This window comes from Oryza glaberrima, chromosome 1 (genome assembly GCF_000147395.1).
Source record: "Oryza glaberrima chromosome 1, OglaRS2, whole genome shotgun sequence".
Taxonomy (NCBI): domain Eukaryota; kingdom Viridiplantae; phylum Streptophyta; class Magnoliopsida; order Poales; family Poaceae; genus Oryza; species Oryza glaberrima.
This window is the reverse complement of record NC_068326.1, coordinates 14188946-14207326: the sequence shown is the minus strand read 5'-3', so window position 1 is coordinate 14207326 and position 18381 is coordinate 14188946. Positions and strand designations below refer to the sequence as shown.

Genomic DNA, 18381 nt, shown 5'->3' with positions numbered 1-18381 from the left:
ATATTTCACGTGATTTCTCTCTCCTCCCCACCTGGAAATTATTATTTTAATGGGTGCGGTGTCCACCAGCAAATATCCAACTTTTGAGAGTTTCTTCCCCCAAAAGTCACTTCGCGCGGTGTCCCACAGCTAAAACCGCGAAGTCAGGATGTCCTGTAGCAAAATTTGCCTTTAGAAAAATACCAGAACTTGGTGAACTTGGTCTTGTGAAAATTTTAGACCGGTTCTTATCTACCCTATTTTCCCACCAAAATGACTGTAGCACCATGGTACATGGAGTAAAAGTGTTTGCATTGTCCACTATGGTGAAATCCTTTCATGCCATTATTTTTTTCTTTTAACAAACGATATACGGCATTATTGGTTACCAGCATGGCAATCTTACCCTGGCAAATAGGTTAATATTTGAAAATATGTTTATAGAGCATTCATTTTTAAAATTATAGTCTGTTTGTCCTAAAAATTTATGCCGTGAATTTATTTGTAACGCCCCGATTTTAGAATTTTAGAATTAAAATTCCAATAAGTTTATCAGTATACAATTGTTTGTAGATGCTCTTATTAATTTGTGATTTCTAGAATAAACTGTATGTTTGGATGCACTTGTTGCTGACAAGTGGGAGAAATTTTATTAGGATCAATGACAGCTAGCAGTGGACGTGGTACAAACGTCCCAGCGGGCCGCGAGCAGGACACACATCTATGAAACGCACTGTTGATAGCTAAAGAGTAAATTGCGTCTACAGTACACAAACTTGGTAAGTGGGTGCGATCTAGTGCAAGAATTTAAAAAATGATTATATAGATGTAACAACTTGGTTAGTGCGTGCATTTTGGTTAAAATATCTCTCTTCCACACCATACTTTTTCAGCTATGTAAAGTAAAAGCAGCCAGTTAGGTCATCTTGAGTTCCGAATAAGGTTTTAGATGTATTGCATTTGCTTGGTTATAATACTAAAATAACCTATTATTTAAAATTAGAAAAATAATGATTATCAAAACTAAGTGCATGCCAACTAACAAAATTTCCGAGCGATCCATCTGATCATACAAATTCGGTGATGAGCACTGTAAAACATACTCATTGCCAACAATTAATCTAGCAGTCATGTTTTACAAATACAACCAATAAAATACGATGAACCATAGGTATGTAACCGTGTTTTTATCAAAATGCACATGATTATTAAGTTTATGTACCAGTTTGCTTATTTTACAAGTTTTTACACTAAATCGCACCCACCTGCCAAGTTTTTTACCGCTGGCGCAATTTACTCATAGCTAAACGTGCCAAACTAAGGCTGTGTTTGATTCTAACTTTTTTCTTCAAACTTCCTATTTTTCCATCACATCAAATGTTTGCACACATGTATGAAGCATCGAATGTGGACAAAAAGAAAAACTAATTGCACAGTCTGACTGTAAATCACGAGACAAATCTTTTGAGCATAATTACATCATGATTAGCCATAAGTTCTATAGTAACCCACATGTGCTAATAACGAATTAATTAGGCTCAAAAGATTCGTCACGCAGATTACAGTCAGAATCTGTAATTTGTTTTGTTATTAGTCTACGTTTAATACTTCAAATGTATCCGTATACGTCAAAAAAAAAATTTGGCCAAATTTTTACAGCATCTAAATATGGCCTAAGGCCTTGTTTAGTTGTGGAAAATTTTTAGGGTTGGTTGTCATATCAGATATACGGACAGACATTTAAAGTATTAAACGTAGTCTAATAACAAAACAAATTATAGATTTCGTCAGAAAAATTACGAGACGAATTTATTAAGACTAATTAATCCGTTATTAGCAAATATTTACTGTAGCACTATATTGTCAAATCATAACGCAATTATGCTTAAAAGATTCATCTCACAATTTACACGCAATCTGTATAATTGGTTTTTTCCCTACATTTAATACTTCATACATGTGTACAAACATTCGATGTGACAGCGTGAAAGTTTTTATTTTGGAACTAAACAGGGCCTAAACAAGAAATAAGCTGAATGACAGAAAACATTCCCATGATGTCACTTTCATGGGAGAGCTATTTATTTAAGTTGCTGTTCTAGGAGCCTTAAATAAATATTAATTTTTAGTTTCTAAATTAATGTGAAAATTAATTTTTAAATTCTAAATTAATAAATGGCCTCGTTCTATTTGGTTGTCACTCTAAGATATAAGTTTGTTTATGATTTAATAATATATAATTATAATATAGAGTTGTACTTGATCTAGAGTCTCAATTAAAGTTTGTACATAATGTAATAATTCTAGAATCTGGAGTTATTAAATTCCAACTCATACTTGTTCTAATAAAATATTAATTAGTTTTCTTGGTGATTTAATTATTTCAAATTTCAAAAAAATAAATATCAAATTGCACTTTGTTTCGGGATTGAATTATAGTTTATTTCCCTAACAAAATAATCTAATTTATTTCATTATTTGGTAAATCCAAAATTTGAAATTAATAACAACAAATATAACAAATAAATAGTCAATCAATTGTATTCTTATGAATACCTAGTTTCTTCGAAATTTGAATTAATAATAGCAAGTTGTGGTCTGTAATAATAGAAATTTGAATTCTCAAATAAATAATAGAAATTTGAATTAACAATAGAAATTTGAATTCTCAAATATAATATTTTCATCATTCAATAATTCTACAATCACAGTCGTAGGAGCCTCTCCTGTAGTTTCTTGTAAAAAAATAATTCTACAATCAGAATTAATAATACCAAATTGATAATCATTTCAAATATGTAGCTCGTTTGGATGTGCCAGTTGATTCCTGGTGAATTGAAATTTAGACTCGATGAGATTTCGTGAAACACTATGACTTGTGATGTCCAATAACCATGACCAAAAAATATGTGTTTAGCTAAATTTTACTCAGAATCAAATATCAAGAAATATGTCAGTAAAGTTTTAGAACTAAAATCCTCTTTAACTTTCTCATAAAAAACTCAATTGTTTGTAGATGCTCACATTTGTGATAAAAAATATTGTCCTGCAGATTTTATAACTCGCCTAGAAACCGCGAGACAAATCTTTTGAGCCTAATTAATCCGTCATTAGCATATGTGAGTTACTATAGCACTTATGGCTAATCATGGCCTAATTAGGCTCAAAAGATTCGTCTCATGATTCACATGCAAACTGTGCAATTAGTTTTTCTTTTTATCCATTAAGAGAAATATCACAGTTTACAGTATAAGAGAAAAAAAGAAAACACAATTGCGTTTAGAGTTTATAAAAGCGACAACAGATATTTAACAGATGACTCTCCTAAACAGGCTAACAAATGTGTCCTTCTTGTTCAAAAGTTGGATATTTCTCTCCTCTCTTCTAATCCGCTCAGCTGCTTGTAATCCTTCTGAAGCTGGCGCGCCATCCATGTCTTGAATTGAACACCTCATTTGTGACCTGCTTTAGCAATTAGATTCCCCATCGCAGCTTTTCTCGATTTCCCACCCGTCTCTGCAGAATAACCCAATCATGCATCCATGAGCACGCTTGATATAAAATTTCAGTGGGGTCCTATGGCAACAACCGCTCAAAACAAGCTTTATTTCTTGTCTTCCAAACAGACCACCGCACAGCTGCTATCCCCACCAACATTAAGTATTTTGTTACTTTATCCCATTTCTGGATCCAAACCCCCAACCAAAAGCATATTGAATGTTTTTCACAGGTTGCAAACCAAAAGTACATGCCGCCACATTCCAAGTAAGCCTTGTCATGGGGCAATAAAAAAATAAGTGTTGAATTGACTATTTTTTATCACAGAACTGACATGTTTCATTTCCTTTTTTCCAACCCCTTTTCTTCAAATTGTCTTTGGTTAGAACACTATCTTTCAGCAAAAGCCAAAGGAAGATCCTGATCTTCATAGGAACTTTTATCTGCCAAATCTTCTTGTGTATCACCCCCATCATAGAAGCAGCCTCTTGCATTTTCATAGCAGTATAAAAGGATTTTACACTGAAGATCCCATTTTTGGTTAGTCCCCAAACAGTTTCATCTTTGGAGTCTTACTTGATCACAGCAACTTTTAATGTAATTCCAATCCCTCAAATTGTCTCCCAATAGGTTCCTTCTAAAATTATGCTACCCCAACCTTTTTGTTTAACCTCTGCCAGAGTTATATAATGTGTATGTGTGACTCTGTATAGGTAAGGGAATTTTTGTGCCAGAGGCTCCCCCCATCCTGTTATCCTCCCAAAACAGAGTATTTGTCCCATTTCCTGGTTTTTTTTCCAGCAATAACTAAAGAAAACATCTTTAATTTCCATAATCCCTTGCTAGAAATGTAAAGCCCCCTTTTTGATTTTCTGGGCTGCCAAGATTTTCTTTGATAGGTATTTTCTTTTTAAAAGCTTTTGCCACATACAATCAGTTTTCTCCAGGTTCCAAAGCCATTTACCCAACAAAGCTTTGTTCATAATGTCTAAGTCTCTAATTCTCAAACCCCCTTGCTCTTTTGGAGAGCAAACTACTGGCCATTGTACCAAATGGTATTTCCTAATCCTTTGGTCTTCTTGCCAAAGAAACCTTCTTCTTATAAAATCAATTTTTTCTTTCACTCCTTTGGAAATTCTGTAAAAAGACAACATGTATAGAGGTGTACTGCTCAAACAAGAGTTTATCAAAGTTACTCTTCCTCCTATATATTGCAAATTCCCCTGCCAACATCCTACCCTTTTTTCCATTTTCTCCTCAGTCTGTTTCCAGTCTTTATTCATGATTCATTTTTTATTAATCGGTATACGCAAATACTTTATAGGCAAATTACCTATATTGCAAGTGAAGATCTTACTGTACTCCTCTTTGTTTTTTTGCTTCCCCCAAACAAATAACCTCACTTTTATTAAAATTGATTTTCAGTCCTGAAAGTTGTTCAAAAATGCAAAGTATTTTTTTCAAGTTTCTAGCATAATCTAATATATATATTTAATGCTTCATATATATGCCCAAAGATTCGATATTATGTTTTTGGAAAAAGTTTTTAGGAACTAAACAAGGCCTTAGGAGTATGACTGTAGTGTACTTGGTACGAGGTCCTTCCTGGCCTGCAAGCAGTACACAATTTATGAAACACACCGTTGATATCGAAAACGAGAAGTAAACTTTTTCTTGTGCCCAACTGAAGGACAGTAGTAGTATTCACTAGAAAATCGGCGCGCCTATTGGCGCGCTGGATAATTTATCATGTGATTTTTTCCCCTCGGGCACATGTATACTTTTTAGAGTAATTACTTTAATACTAATAAAATCTATGTAAATATCATATATTAAAAAATATCATTCAATATGTACTTGGTTTTGGTTTTATGTTTGTATAATTCCTACGGAGAATTATAGCATGACAGTATACACAAACAAACGGTGAATTTAGTCTCACGTTTGTAATTTTAAAATTTTGTATATAAGCTGTTAGAATTAGTAAAATTAAAATAAAATATTTTTTATTTCTTGCTATCGATTGTTTTACCTTTTGTTAATAAATTGTTTAACCTTTTCTATAATATAGGATATTAACATGGTTAAGTTACATGTTTCCAGTTTTAACCAATCACACTTAGCACTAAGGGCATGAATAATGGTACGATCACCATGTAGGAGAGAATGCCACATAGTATATTTTTTGATGTGGAGGTGAGTGAGAGGAGAGAGGATACGTGCGTCTATTAATTGGTAGACATATATGCTAGACACAGTATTTTAGATAGATAGCTTAATACTATATATGCACTCCATATACAAAATATAGAGCCAAATTACTAAGTATAATGTAGGTAATATGTTATATGAATTCTTTTGTATATCGTGTAAATATGATGTGTGACTATTATAGGGCAACCACTCTCTGAACTATTTTCCATGTTCTTATTGGGACATTTCACACCAACATTCCTATAATAGTATGTAAATATTGATATTAGTAGAACTACTATATTTGTCAGTTTTTAATATTTGTTTATACTTATCTTTTTTATACACAAATTTTATTATTTGTTGTTTTATTTTTAAGTAATATATGAATATTATAACCCAATCAAAGTGTGTGCATTTTTTTCTTTATTCTGTTGCAGACTATACCATACTTTCTCTTTTTGAGAAATATATGATGTGTTAGCTTTTAAAATGGCATTGACACCAAAATTTGATCATCAATATTCATGCAAATTATATTATTATTAACTATAAAACTAATACTAATTGAATGCCACATATAATTGTATATTAGACCAATATGGTTTGATTTATTTATTTATTTTTTATTCCAAGCCTGTCATATGCTACAATACTCACATGCATGGGTTCGGCTCACAGGTTAGCCATAGCTGACTCGGCCAGCAAAGGCGCACGGGCCAATGTGGCTAGGCCAGCTGGGATGATTGATTTTTTTTTTTTATAGAACTGGGATGAGAGATTAATGAGAGTGTTTGGCCAAGATAGCATGGACGAGAGGTGAGACGACATCAAGAAGCTGCTGTTATTTTTGTTTTCTGCCGCATGAAGACAACAATACATGCGCGAGACACTCGATCGTTTGCCGAATGCTTCATGGACACGTGGCGTAAAACTAAATAGGGGTAAAACGAACCAATCAGCTTGCGGCGATAACCGCCAGCTTTAGATAATAAGATTTCGATGATGTCACTCCATAGGTCACCCATTTAGTGGCTCTCATAGGAGCGTCAATGTTAACCAGGTGAGATAAAAATAGCATGAAATTGCTAGTATAAAAAAGGTAAACTCATATAAAGTCCTCTCTCAAATCCATTGTTACGTTTTCAAATTCAGAATTAATAAATACATCGTTGTATTCAGTATGGCCTCTCAATTACAGTTTTTGTTGTTTAATAATTTAAATAATTCAGAATTAAGAAATATAGAGTTGTGCTCGATTCTCAATTATAGCTTTCGGATTATGTGATAATTCTAAAAGTTGGAATTATTCAATAATTTAAAATACGAAATTAATTAATATAAAATTTACATAGTTTAGATATTGGATTATTGTTTATTTGATGATGTGATAATTCTTAAAGTTGAAAATAACAAAAAATAATAACTAATTAATAAATGCATTGGAATGTAGTCTCAATCAATTTTTTGAAGAATTAGTATTTTGAGATTTAAAATTAACAATACCAAATTGTGCTCAGTTTTGAATAAATTTAATATACCTCATCATTTAATAATTCTATGATCATTTAATATTTTTTTCATCAATTAATGAATATTATATTGATTTTAATAATTTAAAATACATAACTCGTGTGGACTACAACTTGAGGTTTCATGAAACACTACAGCTTGCGATTTGTCATAACTATGACTATCCAACATGCGATTAATTAATTATTTTTGAAATTTTATATCAAGAAATATGACATAATATTCAAGATTGGCCAAGGGCCTACATGAAATCATTGTTCTACTATTAGCACTCCGCCTCTCCAGCAAACAATGTACTCCCTTCCTTGCAGAATATAAAAAGTTTTAGGGTTGAACATGATTCACTACAAGAAATGTAATTATTGGCAAGAGTATTTCCCCTTGCAATAGTATAGCCTTGCAGAAGATCCTTATCTGCTACCATCACTCTAGTTCCTTGCTAATAATGTTTTTTTGCAAGGGTCATGAACGTACCCTTGTAGAATGTCGTCATCCCCAAGGCATATGCGATGGTCCTTGGGATTGTATGAAATAAAGCATCCCTTTGTAATATAAATTACATAATATAAATTGTACAGTTAGTTAATTGCTAGTATTACGCTAGCCATGCATGGATCTTGTGAGCTTGTTTTTATTTATAAATAGATTAAACATTATCTAAAAATAAAAATATATTTAATTGATTTCTGTAAAAAAACTCTATAAATAGCTAAATAAAAAATAAAATTAAAGAATTGCAAATGAAATTGTGCCTGTACTGTCAAAAACTTCTTTTACATTTACTAAGTTTTAGTTTGCTAATTAAAGTATAGCTAACCGATAAAAATTGTATGAAACGTGTTAATATAAAATGTCGACCACGCGACCTCATTACCAGTACTATAAAAAAAATATAAATGAACTATTCGGAAAGGGCCTGCAAATGATAAAAACAGGGCATGTGCGTGTGACATGCATAACTGTTTGTCTTCCATTAATAGAAAAACATAAATTAATTATCATGATCTTTTAATAACACGAATATTTTAATAGTAGAGTTACCGAGTCACATCTAAGGTTATATTTTAGTATAGGTTTTATTTAAATATTACATTAATAAAATGGTGTAACGCCATGATATATTTTTTTAGCCATATCTAACAAGTGTCATGCAAACGAGAGAAGGCGCCCACCGTTGTATCTGTTGTATCTGTTGTATAAAAATTTATCAGTACATTGGCACCTCTACACTAGAGGGATATTTTCCCATGCTAGCATGCTTGTCACTACTACCTAACACTCTAGTAGCTACTACTTATTGTCGTTATCACGCCAACCCTCTAATCAATACATTATTATAACCACTGTTGTCGTTGCCGAGGTCTTATATACACTGTCTCCATGGTTGATAGGTTGAGTAGCGTTGCCACTGTTCTATCTTTGTCGTCAAGCTTCATAACCGCCACTTAGTCGAAGGTATTATTGTACACGCCTACCACACTTATGTCATTACTGGTGGCTCTACTCCCGTAGCAACGATCGTTACAAAAATTGAAAAAATTAAAAAAATTCTAAATTGATTATCTAGAAATAAAGGATGCAAAATCTATATTTAAAGACGGTATATTTTACTCTTATGGTCATGTAACTTTGAAAATAATTACATAATTTTTGTATAATAGAAAACACGAGATTTCATATATTTTATAAATAATATTACCATGTATAAATTTTTGATGCAATATTTTATCCTGAGTTAGTTTTTTAATGAGGGAATATCTGGAGTTTGTTTTGACCCAGCCACATCCCACTCCCTGAAAAAAAGGAAGTTTTCCCGTACTTAAAAAAAAAACCTGCCAGCCCTCTAGAAAAACCCCGTCAACTCAAAAAAAAAAGAAAAAGAAGGGCTCTCTAGCTCTCACGAAAAAAACCCCCAAGTCCCAATCCATCTTTTTCCTTCCCACGATTTTCTGGCATTCCCCCCAAAATCGTCGACCCCCATTATCCCATCTCTCCCACTCCCCATGTTTGCCGGTCTAATTGTGATTTCCTCATCTGATTGGAGAAATTTATTTGCCCCTCCGTGAGTTTGTAGCACCCAATTTTCTTCATTTGTTTTCTTCCTCGCGTGATCGCTAACAATCCCCTGCCGCGCGCTTGCCTCGACGCAGGTCGGCACCCCCGTCGCACTCCGAGCCTTCAGGTGCGGCACCTCCTGTAGCCCGGTGCCTGACGCCCAGGCCCAGCACTCCTACCTCGTCGGAGTGTGCCGCTCTGCCATGCCCCGATCCTTCCTCCTCAGGTAACATCTTGATTAATGTGTGCCTACCAGCTGCTCGATGGAATTCCCCTGTGAGAATTTTGTCATGTCCTGTGATTTTCATCTTTTGTGATTGTATCCCAGGAGCATCTCAACTAATGATTTTGAAAGAATGTTCATCATCCTTTTGGTTTCTTCTACTCTCCTTGCTCCAGGATGTTGGATATTGGATTAATTTGTTTATGGTTTAAGTAATACACACTAAAATTTGCTCTCTAACTTGCACATGTATGACTCAAGTTCCTGACGATGGTTGTGTTTCTAATTCTTTAGTTGCTCGCTACTAGATATTTTTATTGCCCAAAAATTACGAGTATCTCTAGTAGATATATATTCTATCATCAGTTCTTCGGATTAGAATATACAGGTAGGAATTATTAACATAGTTTAATTTATGATTGGTACTGATCTCAGGATTGCTTTAAGTGGTTAGAAAATTCAGGTCTCCTGAAAGTACGGTGGAATTTGAATGTTAATAATTGTGCAATCTCAGGATTGCTTTAAGTGGTTAGAAAATTCAGGTCTCCTGAAAGTACGATGGAATTTGAGTGTTAATAATTGTGCAATCTGATAGCAAACCATTGGCATGTGTGCAAAAATTCAGTAAATTAAACAAGCTAAGACACATGTTGTTTATTCTTTTGGTGTATTGAAGTGTAGACAGAGTAAACAAATTATAGAGAAATATGTACTACTTAATATGTTCAAGTTATCACTAATAATGATTTATCTGGGAGCAATTATTTTTTGTATTTAGAAGAAGATTTGCTATTAGTCTACATCTAATCTTTCCTCTTCTTATTTTGATAAACTTCCTTTACATAATCTTTCAAAATATGCATCCTTACCATATAATTTCAAGTATGGGGCTAGCCATTATTTGCATGTCAGAATAGCTTGTTTAGTGTGAGATTAATGGCTGAGGACCGTAGTTGGATGTATAAAAGGGTAGTGAATGGATACATTTCAGATGAGTATTTGAAAGGAGTTAAGAGGTTTATGTCACACGCTGTATCAAAGTTACAAGGTCAGGCAGAGAAAAGGGTTAGATGCCCTTGTACGAAGTGCAAGAATGGACAGCTGCATGACAAAAGAATAGTTCAAATGCACCTTTGCAATAAAGGATTTACTGAAAATTACCATGTGTGGAGTAGACATGGTGAAAGTGGAGCTGATACCAGTGAGACACCAGAAGGCAGTATTGACAATGAGATGAATGAAGGAGGTAATGCCTATGGAGAGTCAGATCATATAGATGAGATGGTGTTGGATGCTGCAGGGCCTAATTTTTGTCAAAATATTGAAGAGCCTCCAAATGCTGAAGCAGCTTCATTTTTTGATATGTTAGATGCAGCAGACAAGCCATTGTGGGAGAAGTGTGGAAAACACTCTCAATTATCTGCAGTCTCTCGGTTGTTGACAATAAAATCAGACCATAATATGTCTGTAGCTTGCTTTGATGAGCTGGTCAAGGTTATGAAAGAAATGTTGCCTCCAGATGCAAATTTGCCAGGGAGTTTTTACAAATGCAAGAAAGTCGTCGAAGCTTTAGGTATGCCTATCCAAAAGATTAATGTTTGTAAGAATGATTGCCTATAAGGAGCATGCTAACAAAAGGAAATGTATAACATGTAATGAGCCTCGTTATATTGAAGGGTTAGAACTCCCTGAGAATAAGAAGGGCACTCCACAGAAGGTGCTTCGCTACCTCCCAATCATTCCACGCCTACAGAGGCTCTACATGTCACGAGGCACTGCAACACACATGACATACCACAAGGATGGGCTTGAATCAGAGAGGTGCAACAATGAAAGCAGAAAGAAAAAGTTAACTCACCCAGCAGAGAGTGAAGCATGGAAGCATATTGATTCAAAGTACCCTAATTTTGCAAAGGAGCCTCGAAATGTGCGTTTAGGGTTGTCAACTGATGGATTCACGCCATTTAATCAAACTGCAACCCCTTACTCCTGTTGGCCTGTTTTTGTTGTCCCATATAACTTGCCCCCAGCATTATGCATGAAGGCACATAATATTTTCCTTACCATGGTTATACCAGGGCCTACGCACCCTGGAAAGAACATAGATGTATTCTTCCGTCCACTAATTGATGAACTTTTGCAACTTTGGACAGAAGGAGTTGTGACATATGATCGCTCAAAAAACCAGAACTTTGTCATGCGAGCTGCCCTTATGGGGACAGTAAGTGACTTTCCTGCATATGGGATGTTGTGCGGCTGGAGCACACACGGGAAATTAGCTTGTCCAATTTGCATGGAAGACACAAAAGTCATTTTGGCTAAAAGTTGGAGGCAAGCCATGTTGGTTTGATTGTCATAGGCGTTTCCTACCAAAGGGACACCCTTTTAGACGTGCAAAAGACAAGTTCATCCAGAATAAGGAGGAGAAAGATGGCCCACCTATTCATCGATCTTCTTCAGAAGTGTATGACTGTGTTAAATCTCTCCCTCAAATTACATTTGGTACCAAGGCAGGAAATCAAGAGATTGAGGGTTTTGGAAAGGAGCATAATTGGGTAAAAAGATCTATCTTTTGGGAGTTGCCTTATTGGCGTGAGTTGTTAGTATGGCACAACCTTGATGTGGTGCACATTGAAAAGAATGTGTTTGACAATATATGGAATACTTTGATGGATATCCCAAAGAGGACTAAAGATAATGTCAAGGCTCGATTTGATTTAGCCAATATATGCAATCGCAAAGAACTTCATATGCAACAAAAATCTATAGGTCGATGGGTGAAACCAAAAGCTTGTTATAGTCTAGATAAGGCACAGAAGAAATTGGTACTGCAATGGGTTAAGAATCTTAAATTCCCTGATGGTTATGCATCAAATTTAGCACGGGGTGTTGATATTAATCGAGGCAAGATCATAGGAATGAAGAGTCATGATTGCCATGTCTTCATGGAAAGGTTGCTACCTGTGGCATTTCGTGATTTCCTCCCCAAGCACATCTGGAAGTGTTTAGCAGAACTGAGCTACTTCTTTAGGCAACTATGTGCAAAAGAGGTGGATATAGAACAAATGAAGCACCTACAAAAGGAAGTGCCAGTCATTGTGTGTAAACTTGAACAGATTTTTCCTCTTGGATTTTTTGATTGTATGGAACACTTGGTGGTGCATCTAGCTTATGAAGCTTTAATTGGAGGGCCTGTAGCTTACTGCTGGATGTATGTATTTGAAAGGTATGTTTCTTTGGTTAAGTACTAAAGTGTGAATTTGTATATTAATTTCATAATTATGTTTTCTGCTCAATTCATAGGGAGTTACATGAGGCTCGCAAGAAGGTTCGAAACAAAGCACGTGTCGAAGGTTCAATTGTAGAGGGGTATAGAGTACAGGAGGTCTCTAATTTTATTTCTATGTACTTTGCTGATCATGTGCGAACAAAGCACACTCGCGTCCCTAGACATGATGATGGTGGTTTCAGAGCACCTACTGACTGGCTGTCTATATTCTCTATCCCATATCGCACTCTTGGAAAGAGCACATCACGTAGCTTATCAAGAGAAGAATGGCAGGCTGCTAGGGTACATGCATTACTCAATTGTGCAGAAGTTGACAAATATGTCTTGTAAGTATATATTATTCTGTTTTCCTATTTTATTACTTGGGCTCTATTTTTGTGAATATGACATATTACATTTATGTTATTGCAATAAATGTCAGGAAATTTGATAGGGAGATGAAACAACAAAACAGGAACATCACTACAACTCAATTACAAGAGATGCATGAGAAAGATTTTCCAACCTGGCTTCGTGAGTTGGTAAGAATACATGATGTAATATCTGATGGATTATTATTTATTTTAATGCATGATTCATGAAAATTGATTCTACAGGCTGGAAAAGATGAAACAGTTGAAGAACAAGTAAGGGCTCTTTCCATTGGGCCCCGATACATGGTTAAGTGTTATAAGGGATGTGATGTTCAGGGGTTTCGTTTTCGTACACAACCATATGAACAAAAGAAATCATCGAGGACAACGACAAATAGTGGAGTTTGTGTGTCAGCAAATTGGTTTGATAACCAAGGGCCTGACTACTATGGCACTATTCAGGAGATAATAGAGTTGGAATATGTCAGTGATAGTGATCTAAAGGTGGCTCTATTTAAGTGTGACTGGTTTGATCCTAAGAAAGGAGTGAAGTATGACAAAGCACTAGGCCTAGTTGAAGTTAACCATACATCAAGATTGGAACAATATGAGCCTTTTGTGCTTGCATACCAAGTGGACCAAGTATATTATACACCATATCCATCGCCACCACGTGAAAGAAAAGATTGGTGGGTTGCATTCAAGACAAATCCAATCGGTACTTTACCCGTTCCTGCAGTGGACGATGAAGTTGATGATTCGCTTCCTCCTGTAGTTTCTGAATATTATCAAGAGGGAGAGCAGCTTGGAGCTGACATTTCACAGGAGCTTGGTGATGAAAGCTTGCTTCATGAATCAAATATTGTTGAGCAAGTTGATCCAGAAGATATGGATTTTTTAAATAGACCAAATAGCCATGAGATCATAGAGAGTTATGTTGCCATGGACAGTGATTGCAGCAGTGAAGATGAAGGGCCAATAGAATCAGATAATGACTCAGACAATGATAGTGATTCTAGTGACTAAACAATTGATATATATATATATGTGTGTGTGTGTGTGTGTGTGTGTGTGTGATATTATTATTTCATTTTCTCATGAGCAGTGGCATTATTACAAATTTACTATGTTATCTATTCTTTAATGACTACATTTGCTTGCAAAATAACCCTTGTTTTTACTAGTTAAGTACTATGTCAAGACGCCATCGACATTATCCGGATCCTGAAGTTGAAGTCCATTTTGAGGATTCAACACAAGATGAACCTTCAGATTCTTTGGTTACTTCAACAAAAGAAAGTAAGGGTGGTCGTGGTCCAAATGTTTTGATGGCACCAGTTCCAGAGAAAGATAGGGCAGTGATAACTCCACTCAATAAAGAGTAAGTTGACACTCTAAATTTCTGCTTATATTAAAACACACTGTCTATCACACACACAAACACACACTCCATATAATATGTATATCATTGTTGTTAATAATTGAAAATCTTGTTGTAAACTCCATGTTAAATTTTAGGAAATACAGATGCATAGTTCCTATAAATCCAATATTATGATGGCTGAACATATTTTTTTGTCACTTTCATTGTTTTACACTAATATTACCTAACTTGGTAAATGGCATGTTGTTTCTAGTGCTTGGATTACAAATCCTACGAAGAAGAATGTTTCATCTACCATCACATGTCTTATAAAAGCTCACTACCCTGGCACATATAGACCTTTGGATAAACATGGCAAACAGGTGCCTGAGGATGAAGCAGTTGTCATTGCTCATTATCACAACTTTCCTGCTCATACAAGGATAACTATTCTGAAGGAATTTTTGGTGAGTTACAGTGTTAGCATTCACATAGAATATTTAGGTTCTTTTAATGGATTGACGTCCTACCTTATCCTTTTACAGCTGCGTTTTAAGTTTGCTGATGGTAGAGAAGAGGATTGTGCTAGATTATTTTATCGCAAAGCTGTTGAACGTTTTAGCCAAGCTTTGTCACATGAGAAATCTGAAGCAAAACGTTCTTTGGAGAAGCATATCGAAAATATACGTGCGACTGAGTTACAACAGGATGGAGATGCCCCTTCTCATGATGATTTTGATGTTGATGATCCTCAACTTTGGAAGGCATTCCCTCCTTATTGGATTGAGCAAAAGTGGTGGGATATGTTGTGTGACTTGTGGTCTGATGAAAATGTAAAGGTGTCAGCTCAAAACAGCAAAAATCGGATGGAAGGAGGTGGTGTTCATCATACTTGTGGTTCACGAAGTGTTGCTATGCATAAACAAGCCATGGTACCAAAGTTAAATGATTTTCCTATTATGATTTATACTACTTTGACTTCTCACTATGATATGTACTTTTGGATAGATAATTGAGAATGCAGGGACGGATGTTGATGATATTGATGTCTTTGAACGCACACATCGACATGCAAAGGGCAAGGGACAGTATGCCAACAAGAAAGCTGAACAGTTAGTGGTATGTGTTCTGCTTATTCTAGTTTCTAGTTTCAAGTTTGGCAATCAAAAAAAGTGAAATCATCTAAAACCATGCAATGGTGCCACTACATATCTTAATTAGGTGGTGTATAATGATCGTGTCAAGGAAGGAGAAAACAATCAAGTCGACAAACAACATGTTTGGGTGCAGCTCACTAAAGGTAGAAAACGTGGAAGGTATTATGGTCTTCCAGGAATTATAGATAGAAACCATGTTGGTAATTCAGCAAGTGCACCATCTGGTAGCATGGAGACACAGCCACTATACACACAGCAGCAAGTGCAAGACATTGTTCAGCAGGCAGTCACTAATGCTGTGAACAATGCTCATCAAGAACTAGCATCAAGGATAGAAAGGCTAGAGCAGACAGTGGATAAGGATAAGGCAGAAACTCATTCTCATGTAAGTATAAATTAAAGCTATTTTTGTTACCTAGAAAGAACATACTAACTGGTATTATTTTTCAAATCACAGGATGCAAATGGACCATCTTCTTCTGTTGTCCCTGAGTTCCTTCATGCACTTCTCATGGTATATACTGACTTCAATCTTTTTACTACTGTACATCCTTATTATTTATTCTCTTGAACAAACATTATGAAAAATTTGGTTCTTGGACAACAATAGATCAATTTAAAAATGTTCTGCCAATGGTATGGCTTTAGTTGCGATACCAGTTAGTGAGTTCAATTTAGAAATGGACTGCTATGTATCATTCATAAGTTCAAACTTAGACCTACCCTTATAGTTTTTCAGTAACTTTGTAGCTTATTCTATAATTTTATTTCAGAATGGGATGAACACTACTGAAGAGGCGCCACAAGCTGGTCATTGTGGAAGAACTTGTGAGAATGATGACCTCTGGCATTTCTAGGATGTGCTAATGTCGAATTGCAAGCATTTAGAGATCAGGAATCCAGGATCATGTTATCAGACCTATTATAGTTGCTAGATTAATCAGTTTGATTAATTTACCTTCTGAGACTATTTTATTTATGTGTTATTGTCTACAGACCTGTCTTAGATTAAATGCAAATATATTGTCTACTGTTTATATTGATCATTAAAAATCCTTTGACGCTTTTCTGTCAGAGCAAATATAATTGTTGCATCATGTGATGCAGTATCCAATGCAGATGTTATTTGCTACGTATTGCATAAAAAGAACAATAATTAAAAATATCATTCCTGGTTAATTAGAATTAATAAAAAAATGATAATCAAAACAATCCCAAGGGTATTTTTTTTGTATAGGAGAATTAACTAATAATATAAAAATAATTAGATTTTTTAATAAACTGAATTGAAAAGGTATTTGCAAGGAGCAACCCTTGAGATTGTCAGTGTTCTATGCAACAACCAAGACGGATTATTTCCAAGGAAAGCTCTTGAATTTAGCTCTTGCAGAAGCTATTCTCAACGGGGTCCTAGCAAATGATAGTATTAGCTAGGCCATTAATCCCAAGGCACCAATTACAAGAGTATCCCCTTGAAAATAACATTCCCAACGAGAACAGCATCAGTCCCAACGGGGATTGGCTCTTGAGAATTCCTTCTTTTCTTGTAGTGATTATTAAGTAAGTAGGTAGAAGTGAGTGGTGGAGGGTTGTGATTGGATGAGTAGTAGAGATAGGTGGGAAAAGTGAACAGTGGAGTGTTGTGATTGGTAAGGAAGAAAATGTTAGTGGAGAAGTTGTTATATTTTAAGACAAATTCTGAGGGCTAAAAGTTGTTATATTTTGAGATGGAGGGATAACAAGCTTTTTGAGATGAATATAGATGCTGCAACGTAGTACTACACCGATTTCACATCATGCTGAATTTGAGTTTTTGAATGCCCCAATGTATAGTTTCTGGTTTAATCAAGCAACAAACGGCATCTTCATAAGCTCTGTCACTTTCTTCACGCTTGGCCTCAATGTTTTTTTTCGAAAATATACTTGTTTTTCACCGGTTTTACAAAAATATACATGTTTATAATAAATTGGCAGAAATATATATACCGTTGTCACGTGAGTTCACGTGGTGAGTGCACGAACTCGTATCATATGTTCGTGATGGCAGTGATCCAAGCTTTAGCTTTAGGTCTGGTTTAGTTCCCAATTTTTTTTTCAAAAACATCACATTGAATTTTTAGACACATGCATGGAACATTAAATATAGATAAAAATAAAAATTCATTGTACAGTTTGCATGGAAATCGTGAGGCAAATCTTTTGAGCCTAATTAGTCCATGATTAGCCATAAGTGCTACAGTAACCCACATGTACTAATGACGGCTTAATTAAGCTCATCAAAAGATTCGTCTCGCGGTCTCTAGGCGAGTTATGAAATTAGTATTTTCATTCGTGTCCGAAAACCCCTTCCGACATCCGGTCAAATATATATCCAATGTGACACCTAAAAATTTTCTTTTCGTGAACTAATCAATCCCTTAACATGAGGACAGTCATCAAGCACAGAAGCATGGGCACAAGTAAATAGGTAATATACCATCGAAGAATGGATGGTATCTGACAAGCTAAATGGATGGTATCTGACAAGCTAACGAAATCTCCGGCTAAGAAATAAAGTTGCATGCAACGTAACCTTAAGAAATAAAGTAGTCATTTTGTTTTAACTTTATGCGTTGGGAGAAGAGAAGGTAAGAAATATACTGCTATGTCCAACCATAACCTTAGTAAGAAATATATTGCTATGTCCAACCTTAACCTTAAGCTCAAGACTAGACCAGAAGAAATAAAAAAATAGTTCA

At 35.2% G+C, this 18381-nt stretch overlaps 1 protein-coding gene across 1 annotated transcript; it reads left to right on the top strand.

Moving 5' to 3' along the window:
* The first annotated feature begins 10606 nt into the window (after positions 1-10606).
* On the top strand, positions 10607-14149 carry LOC127772387 (uncharacterized). The gene is made up of 6 exons (XM_052298406.1): positions 10607-11054; positions 11158-11702; positions 11857-12707; positions 12785-13096; positions 13192-13291; positions 13367-14149. Exons 1-6 carry the CDS (start codon positions 10607-10609, stop codon positions 14147-14149), a joined length of 3039 nt encoding a protein of 1012 aa, XP_052154366.1.
* Positions 14150-18381: the final 4232 nt, after the last annotated feature.